The sequence below is a fragment of the Cladophialophora bantiana genome (assembly GCF_000835475.1).
Source record: "Cladophialophora bantiana CBS 173.52 unplaced genomic scaffold supercont1.8, whole genome shotgun sequence".
NCBI classification, from domain to species: Eukaryota; Fungi; Ascomycota; class Eurotiomycetes; order Chaetothyriales; family Herpotrichiellaceae; genus Cladophialophora; species Cladophialophora bantiana.
Genome location: NW_015971582.1, coordinates 1,178,083 through 1,194,695, shown reverse-complemented (window position 1 = coordinate 1,194,695; position 16,613 = coordinate 1,178,083). Strand labels below are relative to the sequence as shown.

The following is a 16,613-nucleotide window of genomic DNA, read 5'->3' as shown; positions in this document are numbered from 1 at the left end:
TAGATACGCAATCTTCGCACTTGGCTCGAAGCTCCCTTCTGGACTCAAGGACAAGATTCCCGCTCCAAACGCCCTGTGGGATTTGGGACTTACGAACTGGGTTTTTGTGAGGGATCCTATATGCGGCTCGGCGGTCGTTGAAATACGCAAGCATATATGCATCAGTGACATTCTAGTTTGATTTGATTCGTTGAGCATCCTATTAAGAGACCTGCATGGAATATCCAGGGGGCTGGGCACGAGAGCAAGACCCACAATCTTCGAGAGTTCGAGCTTCTATTGTGAAGTGGACTGAGAAGTTCTCATACCCACCGAATATACGTCATCAAGGGCTTGGTAGGCCGTCATGCATTAGTTCAACGTATTCAGCCTTGCCCAAAGGTCTACATTGGTCACGACGAAGTGTTTCGTACTGGAATGGGAAGGTACCTAGGTACCTTGCAAGGCATACTGCGTGCGAGGTGCAGCATACCTGTGACAAGAATCATACCGCCACTAGCAATATCCCCATGATTATCAATTATATATTAAGATAGAATGCACCGCGTAACAGAGGATTTTGTTTATCAATAGTTCTAGTATCAAGGGAGAAAATACGCCTTACCAGGATGTCTGCCCGAATCTGCATGTATCTCGCATTGACCGTCTTTGGTACGACCTCGCAGCTCCCATTTTTGCGTTATGGCTAACCTCCGTAGCAACTATTATATGTGCTCGAGATGCCGACGGCGACGACGGGGACCGTGACGAGAGCGGCGCCGACAGGGGAGAGGGCGGCTCAGACAGCCATCCAGCCTATTATCATAAGGTCGTAATCGCCCACGCCGCCCTCGCAAGCGTATCATGGGTCATATTCTTCCCCCTCGGAGCCGTACTCATGCGCCTTCTGGCGGGACAGAAAACCACACGGATCCACGCTGCCATCCAGGTATTCGCAACAACCATATATACTGCTTCCGTTGGTATGGGCATTTGGATGGCACAGATCACAGAGGACCTGGACTCGTATCATGCAATCATCGGCCTTGTCATCTTCGCCGTGATCTGGCTTCAGATCGTTGCAGCCCTGGTGCACCACTTGGCTCTCTTTCCGAAGTACAGGCGCCGAACGACACTGGCCGTCGTCCACATATGGCTGGGCCGAATCCTGATTACGCTGGGGATGATCAATGGCGGGCTGGGTCTGAAACTCTCGGAGGATGCCGAACGAGGAGAGTATATCGCATATGGTGTCGTCAGCGGCGTGGTTTGGCTGGTATATGTTTTGTTGATCACATATTATGAGATTAGAGCACCTAGGAAGAGTCTTGAGGAGCGAGGAAAGTCGAGAGAGAAGAGGGTGTTTGAACACGATTCCGACAACAGCTCCAGGAACCGATCGTTGTAGGAAGTCCCGAGGAATGGTTGATAGAAGTCACTGTACAGAGTATCACGGAGGACTAGGGGGTAGCAGGCGCTGGCCTGATGTTGAGACCTTGTAGTTGATATCACGAACGGGAAATGAGCAAAAAGGTAGTTCAGCTGTCGTGGTGTTCGCCTTGGCCGCATATTTAACTCGTGACGGAACAATATTTCTCCGTTAGACGCTGCCGCGTCTTGGCGTCTCCATGTCGGCCACTTCGCTGCCTCATCTATTTGCAGGCGAAAGCTGAACCTGATGGCCGTGATGTTGGCTTATCATGGAAATAATATTCTCTGTGCCGTGAATCACCCCGCTGTACAAAGAACCATGGGCCATTTTGAAGAAGCGCAACAAAAGTTCCGCTCAAGCTTTTCCGCACAGGGAAAAGCTGCTGTCTGCCCACAGCTCAGCGGCCCAAGACGTGCTCTTAGCGGCCCAGTCCTTGAAAAACCGATATCAAGAACACAGTCGGACATTGAAGCTCGTACAAACGATCGATCCCTTCACTCGAGGCATCGAGTACCACGGAAAGGCATTGAGTCAGTTCGCAAATACAAAGCCAGAGATCTTGAGCCTTGTTTGGAGCTGTGCCTGTATCATCATTCGCGTAAGCTTTCTGCGATGCTTAAAGTCCTATTACAGCTGATTCCGCAGCCTACCTGCTTCGTGACCTTATGGATCTTTTCGACAAGTTGTCAGATATGCCTCAGCGGTTGGCCTCTACGTGCGCTTGTGTCCACACTCAACCAGGCTTATCCAAAGCCTCGTGGAGGGTTATGATGCTTACCTTGGGTTTTGCTTGACTGTCGTGAAAATTCTCGAAGGAGGCTCATCTAGGAAGAGCCAATGTTCGTCACCGAAGCGGCTAAATCCGACGACTCAGATCAATCTAACAACCAGTGGCAGGCCCCAAAACTGGCAGCCTGAAGCTCATGACAAAGGCACTTTTCAAGCCTGTCAAACAAGACTCCGAAAGAGTCACCAGTCGTCTCGAGTCGCTAACGTGCTGCGCAGATAAGCTCAGTCGTTAATATTATGAGGATACTCAAGTTCGTGAGCACAGAAGAGCCATTTTCGCTCACTATCAGAAGATGGAAGATGTTAGGAAGATGTCTATTTCTTTTAGGGAATTACGAAGACATTACCATTGCCACGAAAACTGAGTTTGGGTACTGCCATCCTCGGTGCTCCGCAAAGCATGAAATGGAAGTGAACCGTGTGAGCTCCATCAAGGATCACATATATGTGACATGCCCCCGACCAAATTTTTGCGATTGTCCTGCTGGATTTGTTGCTCGAGACAAGACAACCCAAATAACCCGAAACGACGGGCTTGATCGAGTACTTGCAAGGTGGCAGCCGGAGCAGACTGACCCGGTGCCATGAATGCGTTGGAACAGAGCAACCTTCATGACCTGGAGAATGTGGACGAACATGTTGGGGTGCAAAGACTGGGTGGGAGAGCTGCTCTTCACTGGTGGTTACACTTGCAGTACTTGCAACTGTTGGTGCCCATTAAAGAGTCCCTCGCCCTGTATGCTCTTGGCAACCATGGGTGTTGCGCCCTCGCCAAAAACATCCAGACGACCATTTCTAGTGTTGCATGTCAAGTTCGGTCACTCGAATGGTTGGTCGCATCCTTGAGGACCTACACAGGCGTCTATCTTCCCTGTCTCTTCGAAAATGCCGTGGACACAACGAAGACAGCAGGGAAGAGAGCAGGAGAGACCCATAGGGCAGCCTGAAGGCTTACAAGATTTTCCAGTCTGCAACCGGCTTTGAGGCTCTGCAATCGGCAACAATCAGAGCATCTTCTGTCGCAAGATGGCAGAGGCAGCAGCAAAGAGGGAATAGTCTGGACAGGCAGCTGCGAGGAGTCGAGGACAGCGGTATCTCGGTCGATAACTGTTCAACTTGGTAGCGAGATCGCCAACAGATCCAAGAGCAATGTTTCCAGTCCAGCACTACCTCAACAGTTCGCACACGCACTCACCCAAGTACAAGAGTGGTCGTGCACAGCCCCGAATCCAAACTTCCAAGCTCTTATCCTCCGCGTCCCTCACCTCCCATGCATACACATAGCCTCAAGACACGATTCCCTAGCATCGATTTGAATTGCAAGCGCCTTTCGCCATGATCGGAGCACTCCACGCGAGTGGTCCTGGTTTCTCTATGCCCGGGCCTGGACATCAACCCGGGCCCGTGTCGTGTTGGACCGGGGTCGGATAGATATCTGTCCGACCAGAGCCGTCACTTCTAACAGGATCATCTCTTCGATACTTCTTTGATATCACCCCGGTTGACACTAAGCACAAACAAATCCAACATCGGCCCTTGCAACTACAACCACAGTCGATATTGGTTGGGTCAGTTCAGCCGGATTAGTTCGTCCAAGACTTTCCCATGGCCAATGTCATAGCTCATGCGCCCGTCCGATTCCTTTGCCTTCGAATATCTGCCACGCAGTTGAGACGCAAGATGAGGACGTCTGTTCTCTAAGAGAATTATGAATCCGACCGAGTATGGACGGCACCACAAGGTTTTCGTCCGTCCGCAACCGGCGGTCGAATCAATTTACTACAACGAGCACTGGACCATGGACAGCCAGGCAGTCAGGAGTATCATATATGAGAGAAGCAAACATGGATGGTCTTAGAGAACGGCCCTCTAATCTCGACAGCAAAAGCGTTCTTGTTAACTTCAACACCTTTAACACATCATGTCCAAGCTCATCGTCGTTGCCGGCGCCACGGGAACACAAGGCGGGTCAGTCGTCGACGCATTCCTCGCCGAGCCAGGCTGGAGAGTCCGGGCCCTCACACGCAACGCAAACAGCACCTCCGCGGAGCAACTCAGAGCCAAGGGCGTGCACGAGGTAGTGACGGCGTCGCTAGATGACATCTCCTCCCTCGTCCGGGCATTCAAGGGCGCGCACGCCATCTTCTCGGTGACAGATTTCTGGGGATCCTATTACGACCCTGCAACGACGCCAAAGGCGACCGCCACCGGCCAGCCAAAGAATGTATGGGCGGGCCAGAACGAGGAGCGACAAGGCAAGAACGTCTTCGACGCGGCTGCACAAACAGAAGGCCTTGAACGCTTGATATTCTCCGGCCTGTCCAACGCCACAAAGTGGTCGGGCGGAAAATATACCCACGTGTACCACTTTGACAGCAAGGCCCGCGCAGCCGAGTACGGACAGGCCACATACCCGGACCTGTGGAAGAAGACGAGCATCATCCAAGTCGGCTTCTACCTGTCCAACATTCTCACGTATCCGTTCATGCGGCCGCAAAAGGTAAGGGTTGCTCCCCCTCGACACCCGTGCTTTGATCTGTTCGCGCTCAAACAAACATAACTCTGACGAAAAACAAAATCTCGCAATACAGGACGCAGACGGGGTGTACAGTTTCTCATTCAGCGGGGCGACGGACACCAAGTTGCCGCTGATCGCGGCGGAAGAAGACACGGGCCCATTTACGCGCGCCCTCGCCGTCTCGGCCTCGGCCGGCAAAAACCTCATCGCGTACCGCGCGTGGATGTCGATGGACGAGTACATCTCCATCCTCTCCCAAACGCTGGGCGTCAATGCGAGAATCAAGGCCCCGTCACCCGGTGGTGGCGCGTGGGGTGACATCCCCGAAGACTTGCGCGACGAGTTGACGGACAACGCCAGCTATTTCGCAGAGTTTGGATATGAAGGCCGCGACGACCCGTCGCTGGTGCATCCCAAGGATGTATGTACGCCCTTACAGAAGATGCGCTCCCGAGTACCCCCCCGCGCCGTCGTACATTGATTCAGGGGCGCGCTGACCTATTGTGATGACAGCTTGACGTTCGGGTGAAGCTGCCCTCTGTGGAGGAATGGATCAAGAAGAATGATTGGAGCGCCATCTTCAATTGAAAAGTGCGGGTTGTGATCGAGATCTCCAATGCTGTGTTGGGCAGATTAGACGCTCAGCTTGTTTTCTCTGTTATACTCCGGGAGGGCTGCCGACGTGTCTTTGGAGAGACGAGGTGTTTGCAGAGACAGTAGCGGAAGAGGATGGATGACCATAGGCTATGTCGGATAATGAGTGCGCATTCATTGACCTAGTTACAGGGGCAGATACCGTTCAGTGAGAGGGATTGAGCATTCCTCCCTCGTCGTGTCCCTGTTCCCAACTTCACAACCCACGCCGTGACTTGATCAAATAGCGAGCAGTTTCAGACCCATTATCTACAGAAAATATATAACGAAACCTCTCGGGGGGCTATCGTCCGTCTTGTCAAGATCAACTTAGCTTCTCTGTGCAGCGGCGCGGACCCATTGAACCCCTTTACCAAGCGGAGCGCGAAACAAATCTCCTAGAACTCCTGGCAAAACCGCCAGAAGCTGCTGGTGCAACCAACCGCGTGGGCCGAGGCTCCTGGGCAGCTACACTATGCCATCCATTATCAGAGGCTTGCAGCCTTCTTGGTCCACCTAAGCTTGACCCGTTCAGCGTCCACCATCTTCAACGTCACCTCGACCCTCGCCTCGTTTACGATCTGCAGTATCCTCGCTCTGGCCGCCTGAATACTCTCACCAACCTCCGGGACCAACTCGACCCTCGAGCCGTCGGCAAATAAACTGAAGATGACCCGGGTGAACTCGACCTGGGAGAATTTTTTGCCTGGGCAGACTCTGGGACCCGCGTTCCAGGGCACAAACGAACCGTCGGCAGGCTGATACAACATTGATGAGTCACCGGCGACGCTCTTCGTCTCCCCCTTGGGCGCAATCCATCTGTCAGGCCGGAAATTCGTGGGGTCTGGTCCCCAGTAGTCTGGGTGGGTGTGGAGGGCGGCAAAGTTCAACGAAACCGACGTCTTTGGTGGCAAGATGTATTCTTTTCCCTGAATGCTGAGTCGTTGTGCAGCATCTCCTGTGTAGCGAGGCATCATCACGACTGGCCCATACAGCCGGACCGTCTCATACTATTAACGTTGCGTCAGCGGTGCCGGGGCTCGGAAACGATGGGTGTCTTACCATGAGCGCTAGGCATCTCTCCAGCTTGGGGAAAGTCTCCTCATAATACCACATGCCTGACGGGTCGTCTTTTCGAACTTGATCAATCTCTTCAGCGATCCAGGTCTGCCATTCGGGATGAACAGCCAATAGGGTGAGTGCGAAATGGAGGGTGGCGGCTGTGGTATCGTGGCCAGCCAGGTTATAAATGAAGAGGTTCCCATATACCTCTTCATCTGAGAGCCCTGCTGCAGCTGCTGCCGCGGGATCTTTGGTTGTCCGGGCTGCCTCATTCGACTGCTCGGAAGCTCTGACCAACGCACTCATAAGATTATGCCTTGTCAAGTCGCCCTGTTCAAAGGCAGTCTTCTCCCTTGCAAGCATCTCACTCATATATCTCTTGAAATCTTCGTACGCGACGGACAGCTTTTGCATGTTGCCAAAGAACAACCAATCCGGAACCCCTGCTTTCTTCATAACGCTCAAAAGAACAAGCTGGATAATGTTTGCAAGCAGCATTCGCAGGCTCTCTCGATAACCAAGTTGTGTCTGTGCTTGATTCTCGCCGCCTGATAGCTTCGTATCAACAAAGCTACTGTGTATGCCGAAGCCAGCGCCGCACAAGACGTTGAGGGCAACGGCATGAACGTCAAGTTGGGTGCTCGTGATATAATCTTTCTCGGACCAAACTTTCAGCATCTGGTCAGCCTGCTCTGCGGTTTCTCGCCAGACCAAAGCACTGTTCTGTTCATTGAAGGGCGGAACTGTGATTTTGCGATGGCGATCCCATACCTTGCCATTGACGGTATCAAGGTTGGGCCCGTAGATGTTCAGCATGCCGTACATAGCCGGGTCTTTAATGAAATCATTGCGCCGCCGCATTATATCCTCAGTGGCAGCGGGATCCGCAAGATAAATTTCATTTGTGCCGGGAGAGACAATAGTAAATGCCTCGCCATACTTTGCATGGACTGAGTATCTTTGGTAGAAAGTCCAACCGACTTCTGCCCTGCTGGCCCATTCACCCAGTCCCCAAGGCAATGAGCTGATGATGGGTATGAGACGATCCTTGGTGAACATCCATAAAGGGCTTGCTGGATTGACGGGAGCGATAAGAATTGGCAACCCGATCTTCTTTGCTTCGATGTAGTTGGCCGTTAATCGGACCAGGGTCCAGATTAGATAAGCCAACACCAAGGACCAGAACGCGTAAATGAAAAACATGCTGGGCGAATGAGTAATAGAAATGAGAAAGGCAGGAAGAAACGACTGTGAAGTAGGTGAGAAAGGGGGGATCCGATGTAAAGATGTGAGATGAGCGATGTGTGGGATTCAGGAGTGGAGCCTTCAGGCCTTCTGTTTCACATCGTTCATTGGCTGCCTTGTCATAGCCCCATTCGGCTGAACTCGGCAACGTGCTTACCTAAGCCTGAACCTTGATCACAGTACCTGTTGCTATGGTTATTAGCAGGGCGGAACTCCAGGTCGGAGGCTTGACATTGCGCGAGACAAGTTGCCCTCTGACATCTCCTGGAAGGCGAGCTAGTGCTTGCGTGGTGGCGTCACAAACCCTCCCTCACTTGGAGCCACAGGCTAGGCCTACTTGTGCATTGATATAACCGCCAGGCAATCAATGTACCCCTTCAGAAGGTTCATTTGTCACCCATATATCTCGCCTCAAGCGTCAGGGACTTCGACTCCGGTGAGCTCTTCCAACTGTTTGATAAGGTTTTGCTGGACAGCGTCGTTGGTTGCTTCCCTCTTCGGCGAATTTATCTTAGAGTGATACCAATATTTGCCTGAGGCATCCCTGGCCTCACCTGTCCCTTCCGCAAGCATCACGTACGTTTCAACCGCAGCATTGATGTCTCCCGGGGCTCCAGCACCCCCCATTTTGGTGGCTACCCAGCCTGGATCCAAGGAGTTACTCTTCACATGAGGCCATCTCCTTGCAAAAAAGCAAGACAGCAGGATATCATGGAGCTTGGTATCCGAGTATGCTTGGAAATCTCCAAAGCCTCCTTCTCCACGCTCTTGCCATGTGATGTCTTTGCAGGTAGGGTCGCCACCACTGTGGAGGCCAGATGACACGAACACGAGTCGTTTAGGCTTGGGATCGATCAGGCAGGTGAGGATGTAAGGGCTTAAAGTGTTGACTGCAAAAATGCTTGGCCAACCCTCTGTGGTCCTACGGTAGGGACCTGTGTAAAGACCAGCATTATGGATGACTGCGTCAAATGCTCCAAGCTTGTTGATGTCTTGGGCCATATCTTTGGTCTGTGAGATGTCGGAGAGATCGGCGACAACGCATGTCTCGGCGCCAGGGCAGGCGGCCCTCGCATCTTGAGCTCGTTGGTCGTTCCTCGCATGCAGGACCACGGAATGCCCTCTCTTGACCAGAGCACGGGCGGCGAGAGAGCCCAGCCCGTCCGATGAGCCTGTAATGAGTATGCGAGCCATCAAAGTGATGGCCTGGACTTTCTTACCGCAGAGACGAAAGACGATTGAGATGGTGACGAGCATCAATGGAACGGAGTCAAGCGCCGTCAAGGGCGCAGCCTTGTGTACGTAGACACATTACGTCATTAGAGTGCTCTTACGGCGAAGCATTCGGCCGCAGGATGCACATACACCGCAAGGAGCGAAAGGTGACAAGGGCAAAAGCCTTGCATGCCGAGAAGCCCTCATTAACCTCACCAACCTCATCCTCAACACCTCCCTTCCCTCTCCTTACTCTTCCCTTCACCGTTTGTTCTCTAAGGGTGTCCTTGTCATTCAGAGTTCTATTCAGAATCATGCACATGTGGCTTTGGAGCATTGATTCCATTCTTCTCACCTCGGCCTTTTCTCTCCCCTCCCTATGGCCCCTTTCACCGGGACGACTTGTTGACGTCTGACCAGTCCGACATCTCCCCCAGGCAACACAAATAATGCCTGGCCATATTCTCTCCTTGCTTGGTCCCTCCGCAGAGCCCTTGACAGGATGGCCCTTGCTTTTTCTGGGAGCTTTTGTTTGGTAGGGGTCGTGCAGTCTCTACACCCTCCGATTTCCCCCTCTCCTCGTCAATGGGCAGTCCAGCTGTTAACCTCATCTCGTCTTCTCTACACTGAATTGTCTCTCGTAGACAGCTACCATCCTTCTTTGTTGTTTTCGAAACGGCCTTCTCGGATGAGGCCAATCACCAATTGAGCCATGATCTGGAGACGTTGAACTTCTTCGGCTAGTCTATGTTGGCTAACAAGGGATTTAAGTATCTCCTGCGCTTTCTCTGCCTTTTTTTGCTCACGATTTCATATACCGAGTCTATTTCGACCTAAGAATCCTGCTCGTTGTGCAAGTTAGCTGCTTTAAGCACTCGCCACTAACAATCGTTGGTCTATCGCTGCGAACTTCTGCTGTCATGTGGAAGACTGTCAAATCAACCCTCTATCGACGGGCATACATTATCTTTCAAAAAATGAAATGCTCCCCCCTTGCAGACAATTTGTTGTTGTCAACACGGCAATGCTTTCTCGTTCTCGTCCTGTCACTTGTGACACCATACATGCCACAAATGCCATTGCTGCGCCGCAATGACTCGAACTTATTATGTTATGCTAGCACGGACCCCGTCCAGTCCATACCAAACTCCGCGCCTCAGACCAGCCGCCCATCGAGCTTCCCTTGTTGCCTCGCCCTGTTTTCAAGATGGGCACTCCAGCCCGGGTAAGATATTCGGCCCTTTTCTGGTTGCCGCCTGCGATCTAAACACCCCCTCTAAAGGAGAAGGCACAGTGGTTTTCATGATCACAGCTTCCACAACTCACCTCGCAGAAATCTTTATACATACATTATCGAGAACGCCGAAACACAGCCGCCACGGCAAAACAAACAACCATCGACAGCATCGAAGTTAGGGGTTCCGACTCAACACTGTCAGTTCATCCAATCCCATCCCTTCGTCCGAGACAGCGGGTGGTTAGTCCTCGACGACTGTCTATTAATCTACGATTTCACGGGATAGCTCGATTCCCTACGCAAAAGCAGTAGTACCTGCTCTTGAGCCTACTAAATAGTGCTGCTGGCCTTGGGGATCTCATCATCTTGCTTCAATCTGGGTCATCAGTTCGTCATGTCTACTGAGCGATCATTGCCTACGACGATGACTGAGGAGGTATCTGGATGGTGGCCTTCTGAAAGGAGTGCTAAATCTCGATTTAAGGCACTCCTTAGTCGCACAAAGCTGGAGAGGCTCACGAGACAACACAAAGTCGAAGCCACGGCCGGTCGTCCCAATCTGCTTCAATCTGTGCATCCAAGACGGGGTGCTTCAGCTCCATTGACCGCTTATACGAAAGAACGCACTAGCGACACCATTTATTCAAGTCCAACCCTTCAGATATCGCAGCAACTCGAGAGGCAGGTCCGGCCACTGAAGACTCAGAAAAGCCTGGCAAGTATCTGCCAGACATGCCCACGACCACACGCCGAGCAATCAGTCTATGACGAGCCTGTGCCCCCTACACCTCTACCCTCGACGGCGTACAGGAAGACTTCTCGGAATGTTTCGAGGTCGACCACGGATTCATCAGTCCACACGTTGAACAGCGTTGACCGTCTAACGGAGCCATCCATTTCAGATGACCGCTCAATCTACACCCCTCACACAAGTTTCTCTAGCTGCGTAAGTTCCCATTCGTATGCTGCCAGGCCTTTTTTTGCAGATGCGGACAGTTATGAAGTCCCAGTACCCGGCGACCTGCGGACAGCAATCTCCACCCCCACTCCCAACGATTCGAGAGTCTTGTGCACATACATGCCAACTCCAAAGAAGAACACCAGACATTTGTCAAGTATGACGACAGCGTTGGATCCAGTGCCTGGGGCGAACACCCATGATCTATTTGTGCAGAAGCCCTTACCACCCCTACCTGCGCCCCAGTCCCAGCATGGCGGCAACGACAGACGCATCTCCACCATCGCCCCTTTGCCGGAACCGGGAGACATCAGAAAGACTTCAGCTCGCTATCGCTGTGAACCTCCTCAAGACGCCACTACTACTAGCCGATCTGCCACGCCAACGTCGCCTTCTTCGAGGCCGTCCAGCAGTAGAAGCAAAAGCTCTTCATGCACACAAGATCTGGTGGTAGACGGGGGTCGAAGGAGGGCTGCATCATATAGTCTCTTCCCGCGAACCCCCTCGACGGCGCAACAGAGGCCACCCTCAAATAGTAGCATACCCTCACCCAGACAATCCACTATAGCCACCACCCTCGCTTTACAGAACCAGTGCAGTCTGCGATTCCCGAGGACACCTTCAACCGGGGGGACAGAGGACTTGACTCGTCCTCGACCACCGCCGCTGCCGCCGTCGAGAGACCCAAGGAGACACGGCAAAGTCCTGTCCACCGACACGGCCGTCGCTGCCGCTGCGGTCATCACGACTGGACAGCCGCCCGCCTCATACATCTCATCTGCGGAAGATGAAGGCAACCCTCGACCGCCGCTGAGACTGGCAAAGACCTCACCATGTCAACCCGTCCTTCAAAGGCAGAAGAGCATGCCTTGCCTGCTCCGTCCTCGGACCCCGTCGTCGGGACCTCCTCCTACCGACCCTCTTCTGGCATTACCAACAGTGGCCTCGAGGTGTCTACCGCCGCCTACTAAGATTCCACCGCGGAAGATGAATTCATGACTGTCGACATGTCTAGCGATGTCGAGGGGGGGATATGAACCGAGAAGACGTTAGGTGGTTTCAATCTTATTTCTGGTCGTCTCTACGACAACGTCGATGCATCAAACTTGTGATGTCTGTGATTGGCGCCAGCAATGCAATGCAATTTTCTTTCGCTTCCCTCTTGACGCCAGTGCCCAGCTCCCAATGCAGTATCGTCATTCATTCAATTCATGCATGCTTATTTATTCAGGCAGAGGCAAGTCCTTCAGATATGGCCAGCCGGTTTCCTCCTCCGGCTTCTCTGGCTCCATTCCAATGCATCGTCTCAAGCACCTCACCTCCCCTTGTAACGCGGCGATGATGGTGTACTCTTCGCACCACTCATCGGTTCTCAATCGGTGCGCCGTCCTAATCATCTCACATACCTTGAGTGTTTGCGCGTACCAGTGATCCCTGTCAAGGCGTGACTGTAAGTGGTCGTCCTTCTCCTGCTGCAAGAGGTCGTTGTAATGTCTGCGTTGTCGCAAGAATCGACCCTCGATGTCGCCGCAGTAGTTTCGTATTTGTTCGACCGCAGTCCCCATTGCTTCTTCGTACATGCCAATCAAGGTTGTGTTCTCCTTTTGTTCGTGCTTGTAGAGTTCGACGAGGTGTTTCTGCTTTGCGAGTTCCAGTTCCAGTTCGCGGATCTTCGCTTCTACAAAGCGCAGAGAAGTCAGCAAATAACTCATGTGAAAGCTCGAATATAGCAGGCTAAACTTACTGTCATTTTCTGGCTGGGCCGACTCGCCATCTGTAAGCGCTCCATTTGCGCGTTTCGCGACTTCCTCAGCATTGCGTGTGATGGAATTGACTTTGTCGCGGTTGCTTCTCAATAGAGCTCCCAACTCTTGAATTTGGTTGAAGAGGTGATTCAGGTCTTGCTGATGTCCGACCGGTAGAGGAGGCATGTATCCTGCTGCTCCTGCCGCACCCGACCCAGGGCCGATGCCATTGCTGCCGTTGACAGAGGAAGGAGCGGTGGAAGAGGCGGATGACACGCGGTTGGAAGGGGGAGGGAGAGAGGTGTCCAGGGAAGGAAACGCGTTTGGGGAAGACATGTCGCCGTAGGGACTGCAGGGACTGTGGCCACGGATGTTGACGTAGATTGAGTCCGGTTCAAGGTCAGGTTCTTCTTCGACGACGGATGCCTCGCTGTCGAGATGATCTTGGAGGATCTGGCTCAGTTCATTCGGATCGATGAGCTGTGCGTCTGTGAACTGGCGGAGACCTTCATCGTCTTCCTCACTTTGACTTGGCTCACTGACTGATTGGCGTCGAGAGCCGACCGGAGAACGAAGGAACGCGCTTGTGAACCCTGATGGGGTATTTGGAGTGTTGAGAAGGGTGAAGCTACGGCAATGCCCTCTAAGGGCAGGGAGATTACTGGTTGTTGATCGGACGCGGCGTGCTGGTGGTGGTAGTAAATCTGGAATGAGACAAAGGTCAGAGACGTGTGAAACTCCAGCACAGGGAAGAGGCTCATCGGAATGCGGAGTTTCTATTATTCCGATGACTGGAGCACAGGGATCTGCTCGGCTCGGCCCGAAAATCAGCCAATACCGATCGGTACTCGGCTAACTTACCACCACGGGAAGAAGAGGGAGAAGGCATTGTTGTCGCTTGTTGCGCTTGTTCAACAACGTCGACCGGGTTTACGACGGAGAGAAAGCGATTTTGAAGTGAGCGGGGCGACCAGTTCCATACGCATGCCAAGACATCACACCTTGACATTCGCTGTCGCTATATCTATGGTTTTGCACCAGCGGCCAACAATATGACAATGCTTCTCACCTGACCTGAGATTGTCGCCCTGATTTCCGTCAACCCCTTTGTGCAAGGCAGCCTTCTTATAGTAAGTCAATGAAACCAACACTTTGAATCCTGATCTTTGCCCTTTCTGCTATTCAAATCAAAAAGGGTGGCCTCTCAACTGCTACACTACGGAAATCCGCAAACCTCGGTGATCCGCAATGGATGGGATATCCTATCCAACGTATTGGGACACAAATTGGTCCGAAGAGTATGCAATGAATGGAGAGGTGCACTGATATGAGGCCATGGACGACTATTTGGACTTAATCCGCTGCAGTGGACAATTCTTGCGTAGGTGAGAGGTTTGTATTTCTGATGTCAGCTATCTCTCCATATTCCTGTGCAGTGTGATTGGAGAAATGGAGAGACTTTGCGCGTCAGATTAAGCATTGATACCTTTGACTGCATGAACCCAGTGTTGAATCCAGCAATTGGCTTCACCTAGGGTCACTAGGAGATTGATGCTCCTTGTCCTCACGGTCATACTGCCAAAGAAGTATATCTTGTGTCAATGACACTTTAAGTTCGAGCTTTCATGCAGCAGCTAAAGCCTCTCTTCACTATCCTTCCCATTGACCGTGAAAATTCTCCTACAGTCCGAATTTGCAGTTCAGGAACCCTGCCTTCCTTTTACATCTCAACCACAAATTGTGAATGAAGACGCAAGCCCAGAGACTCCGACCTCCTAGGCAGAAGAGCTTCCAAAATCAAGTCTTTGCCAGTAGTTTGTTTTGTAGAGAGTCAATTTGGGCTACAATTCTCGCTTCCTGGAGATACCGTACCCAAATATCAGTGATGTCGTAGGTGCAGCGTATGTCGAGTTTCTGAGGGAAATCGAGAAAAGCTCCACTTATACCATTTCGAACTCGGAATTGGCTTAGGTAAGGACCTGGAGCATTTGATGAATATTAAGCCCACCCGAAGTGTATACCCAATACGGCACGTATAGATCGTGGTGGTGAATTCGAAGCCAAACAAGGCTGAGCAAGGCTGAGCTAAAATGGACCCCCACCACCCAAGAATTCTGGTTTGAGCGACTCGCTTGAAAATCTTGGCGCTGCACACATTTCCATCTTCAAGGCGCTCAATTCATTGCTCTTCGGTTTATCTTCCAGCCCAGCTCGCTTTTGAGTCCTGCATTGCATTGCAAGACTTCTGAAAAGTCTCTCCCTCCAAAACGGCCAAGATGTATGAGAGAATCCCTGCATGTTGCTGCGGAATTGGGTCTGCAGCGCAAAATGCTGATTCGAGGATTTTCATAGTGAACCAAATTGATTCTTGGACCTCTTGAACTCGGCAGCCATGCCTTTCACCAAGCTGTAAGTGCAAGATTTCGGGGTTTGTACTACGAGGTCAAGTTTCTGGAACTGACGAGCTCCTACGACAGTGTCAAGAACTCTCCCTACTACTCTCGCTACCAGACCAAGTACAAGCGTAGACGAGCTGGCAAGGTATGGCGACGAAACTGCGCCCACTTGTTACAAGCCGCTGACTGAAGGCTGGAATTAGACCGACTACTATGCTCGTAAGCGCTTGATCTCTCAGGCCAAGAACAAGTACAACGCCCCAAAGTACCGCCTTGTTGTTCGCTTCACAAACCGCGACATCATCTGCCAATTGGTCACCGCGGAAATCACTGGTGACAAGGTCTTTGTTGCGGCCTACTCGCATGAACTCAAGAGATATGGCATCAACAATGGCTTGACCAATTGGTCTGCCGCCTACGCTACTGGCTTGCTGTTGGCTCGCCGCGCTCTCAAGAAGTTGGATTTGGATGAGCAGTTCACCGGTGTGGAAGAGCCAGATGGAGAATACAAGCTCACCGAGGCGGCTGAGGAAGATGGAGAGGAACGTCGTCCCTTCAAGTGCTTCCTGGATGTGGGGTTGCATCGTACCTCTACTGGCGCTCGCGTTTTCGGTGCCATGAAGGGAGCTTCTGACGGTGGGTTGTATGTTCCCCACAATGAGAAGCGATTCCCGGGTTACGACCAGGAGAGCAAGGAGTTGGACAGCGACGTCCTGCGCAAGTACATCTTCGGCGGCCACGTCGCAGAGTACATGGAGACTCTTGCTGATGACGATGAAGAGCGCTACAAGTCTCAATTCGTCAAATACATTGAAGCCGAGATCGAGGCGGATGGACTTGAGGAGATGTACTCCGAGGCCCATGCTGCCATTCGTGAGGATCCTTTCAAGAAGGATGAGGAAGAAGGCGACAAGAAGTCCAAGGAGGAGTGGAAGGCCGAAGGCAAGAAATACAAGGTGGCCAAGATGTCCAAGGAGGAGAAGGACCGCCGGATCAAGGAGAAGATTGCGGCTCTTGCTTCTTGAGTGCATTGATCGAAGCATTGATGGGACCTCAGCAAAAAGGAGTTATTTCGGCGGCGCTGAGATTGGTTCATGGGGGTGTTGACGATTGAATCATAAGATTCGAGGCCGCGATGTGTCCCTCCCCCCGACGACTCGGCCTGGATCTTGGGGCAGTCATGCTTTCGGTCCGGGGTTCCTTCCTTGGAATTCCGACCCCTGGTTTGCTAGAAGAGACCCGGAATGAGGAGAATGTAGTCATGATCCCAAGAACGTCGATCAAATTTATCGACATGCACACCAATCTGCAGCCGAGTTTGATGCGGAATGGTCGAGAGATGCCAAAAAATCCCAAAATTTGCCCGAACGGTGATATTCCCATTTGCCATACGTACATAACGAG

General features: G+C 52.1%; 7 protein-coding genes across 7 annotated transcripts; 4 read left to right on the top strand and 3 right to left on the bottom strand.

Moving 5' to 3' along the window:
* Positions 1-608: 608 nt before the first annotated feature.
* Z519_06084 (uncharacterized protein) lies at positions 609-1,387 on the top strand (the record flags this gene model as incomplete). The annotated part of the gene is made up of 2 exons (XM_016763824.1): positions 609-651; positions 699-1,387. The coding sequence occupies 2 exons, from the start codon at positions 609-611 to the stop codon at positions 1,385-1,387; spliced, it is 732 nt and encodes a 243-aa protein (XP_016620148.1).
* Positions 1,388-4,121: 2,734 nt separating this feature from the next.
* On the top strand, positions 4,122-5,306 carry Z519_06083 (uncharacterized protein; the record flags this gene model as incomplete). Its single annotated transcript, XM_016763823.1, has 3 exons — positions 4,122-4,700; positions 4,792-5,139; positions 5,232-5,306. The coding sequence occupies 3 exons, from the start codon at positions 4,122-4,124 to the stop codon at positions 5,304-5,306; spliced, it is 1,002 nt and encodes a 333-aa protein (XP_016620147.1).
* A 533-nt stretch (positions 5,307-5,839) lies between these two features.
* Z519_06082 (uncharacterized protein) lies at positions 5,840-7,616 on the bottom strand (the record flags this gene model as incomplete). The annotated part of the gene is made up of 2 exons (XM_016763822.1): positions 5,840-6,361; positions 6,414-7,616. 2 exons carry the CDS (start codon positions 7,614-7,616, stop codon positions 5,840-5,842), a joined length of 1,725 nt encoding a protein of 574 aa, XP_016620146.1.
* A 453-nt stretch (positions 7,617-8,069) lies between these two features.
* On the bottom strand, positions 8,070-8,852 carry Z519_06081 (uncharacterized protein; the record flags this gene model as incomplete). The annotated part of the gene is made up of 1 exon (XM_016763821.1): positions 8,070-8,852. One exon carries the CDS (start codon positions 8,850-8,852, stop codon positions 8,070-8,072), a length of 783 nt encoding a protein of 260 aa, XP_016620145.1.
* A 1,652-nt stretch (positions 8,853-10,504) lies between these two features.
* On the top strand, positions 10,505-12,067 carry Z519_06080 (uncharacterized protein; the record flags this gene model as incomplete). Its single annotated transcript, XM_016763820.1, has 1 exon — positions 10,505-12,067. One exon carries the CDS (start codon positions 10,505-10,507, stop codon positions 12,065-12,067), a length of 1,563 nt encoding a protein of 520 aa, XP_016620144.1.
* Positions 12,068-12,291: 224 nt separating this feature from the next.
* On the bottom strand, positions 12,292-13,574 carry Z519_06079 (uncharacterized protein; the record flags this gene model as incomplete). The annotated part of the gene is made up of 3 exons (XM_016763819.1): positions 12,292-12,746; positions 12,813-13,441; positions 13,492-13,574. 3 exons carry the CDS (start codon positions 13,572-13,574, stop codon positions 12,292-12,294), a joined length of 1,167 nt encoding a protein of 388 aa, XP_016620143.1.
* Positions 13,575-15,205: 1,631 nt separating this feature from the next.
* On the top strand, positions 15,206-16,234 carry Z519_06078 (60S ribosomal protein L5; the record flags this gene model as incomplete). The annotated part of the gene is made up of 3 exons (XM_016763818.1): positions 15,206-15,222; positions 15,291-15,354; positions 15,413-16,234. 3 exons carry the CDS (start codon positions 15,206-15,208, stop codon positions 16,232-16,234), a joined length of 903 nt encoding a protein of 300 aa, XP_016620142.1.
* Between the last annotated feature and the right edge of the window lie 379 nt (positions 16,235-16,613).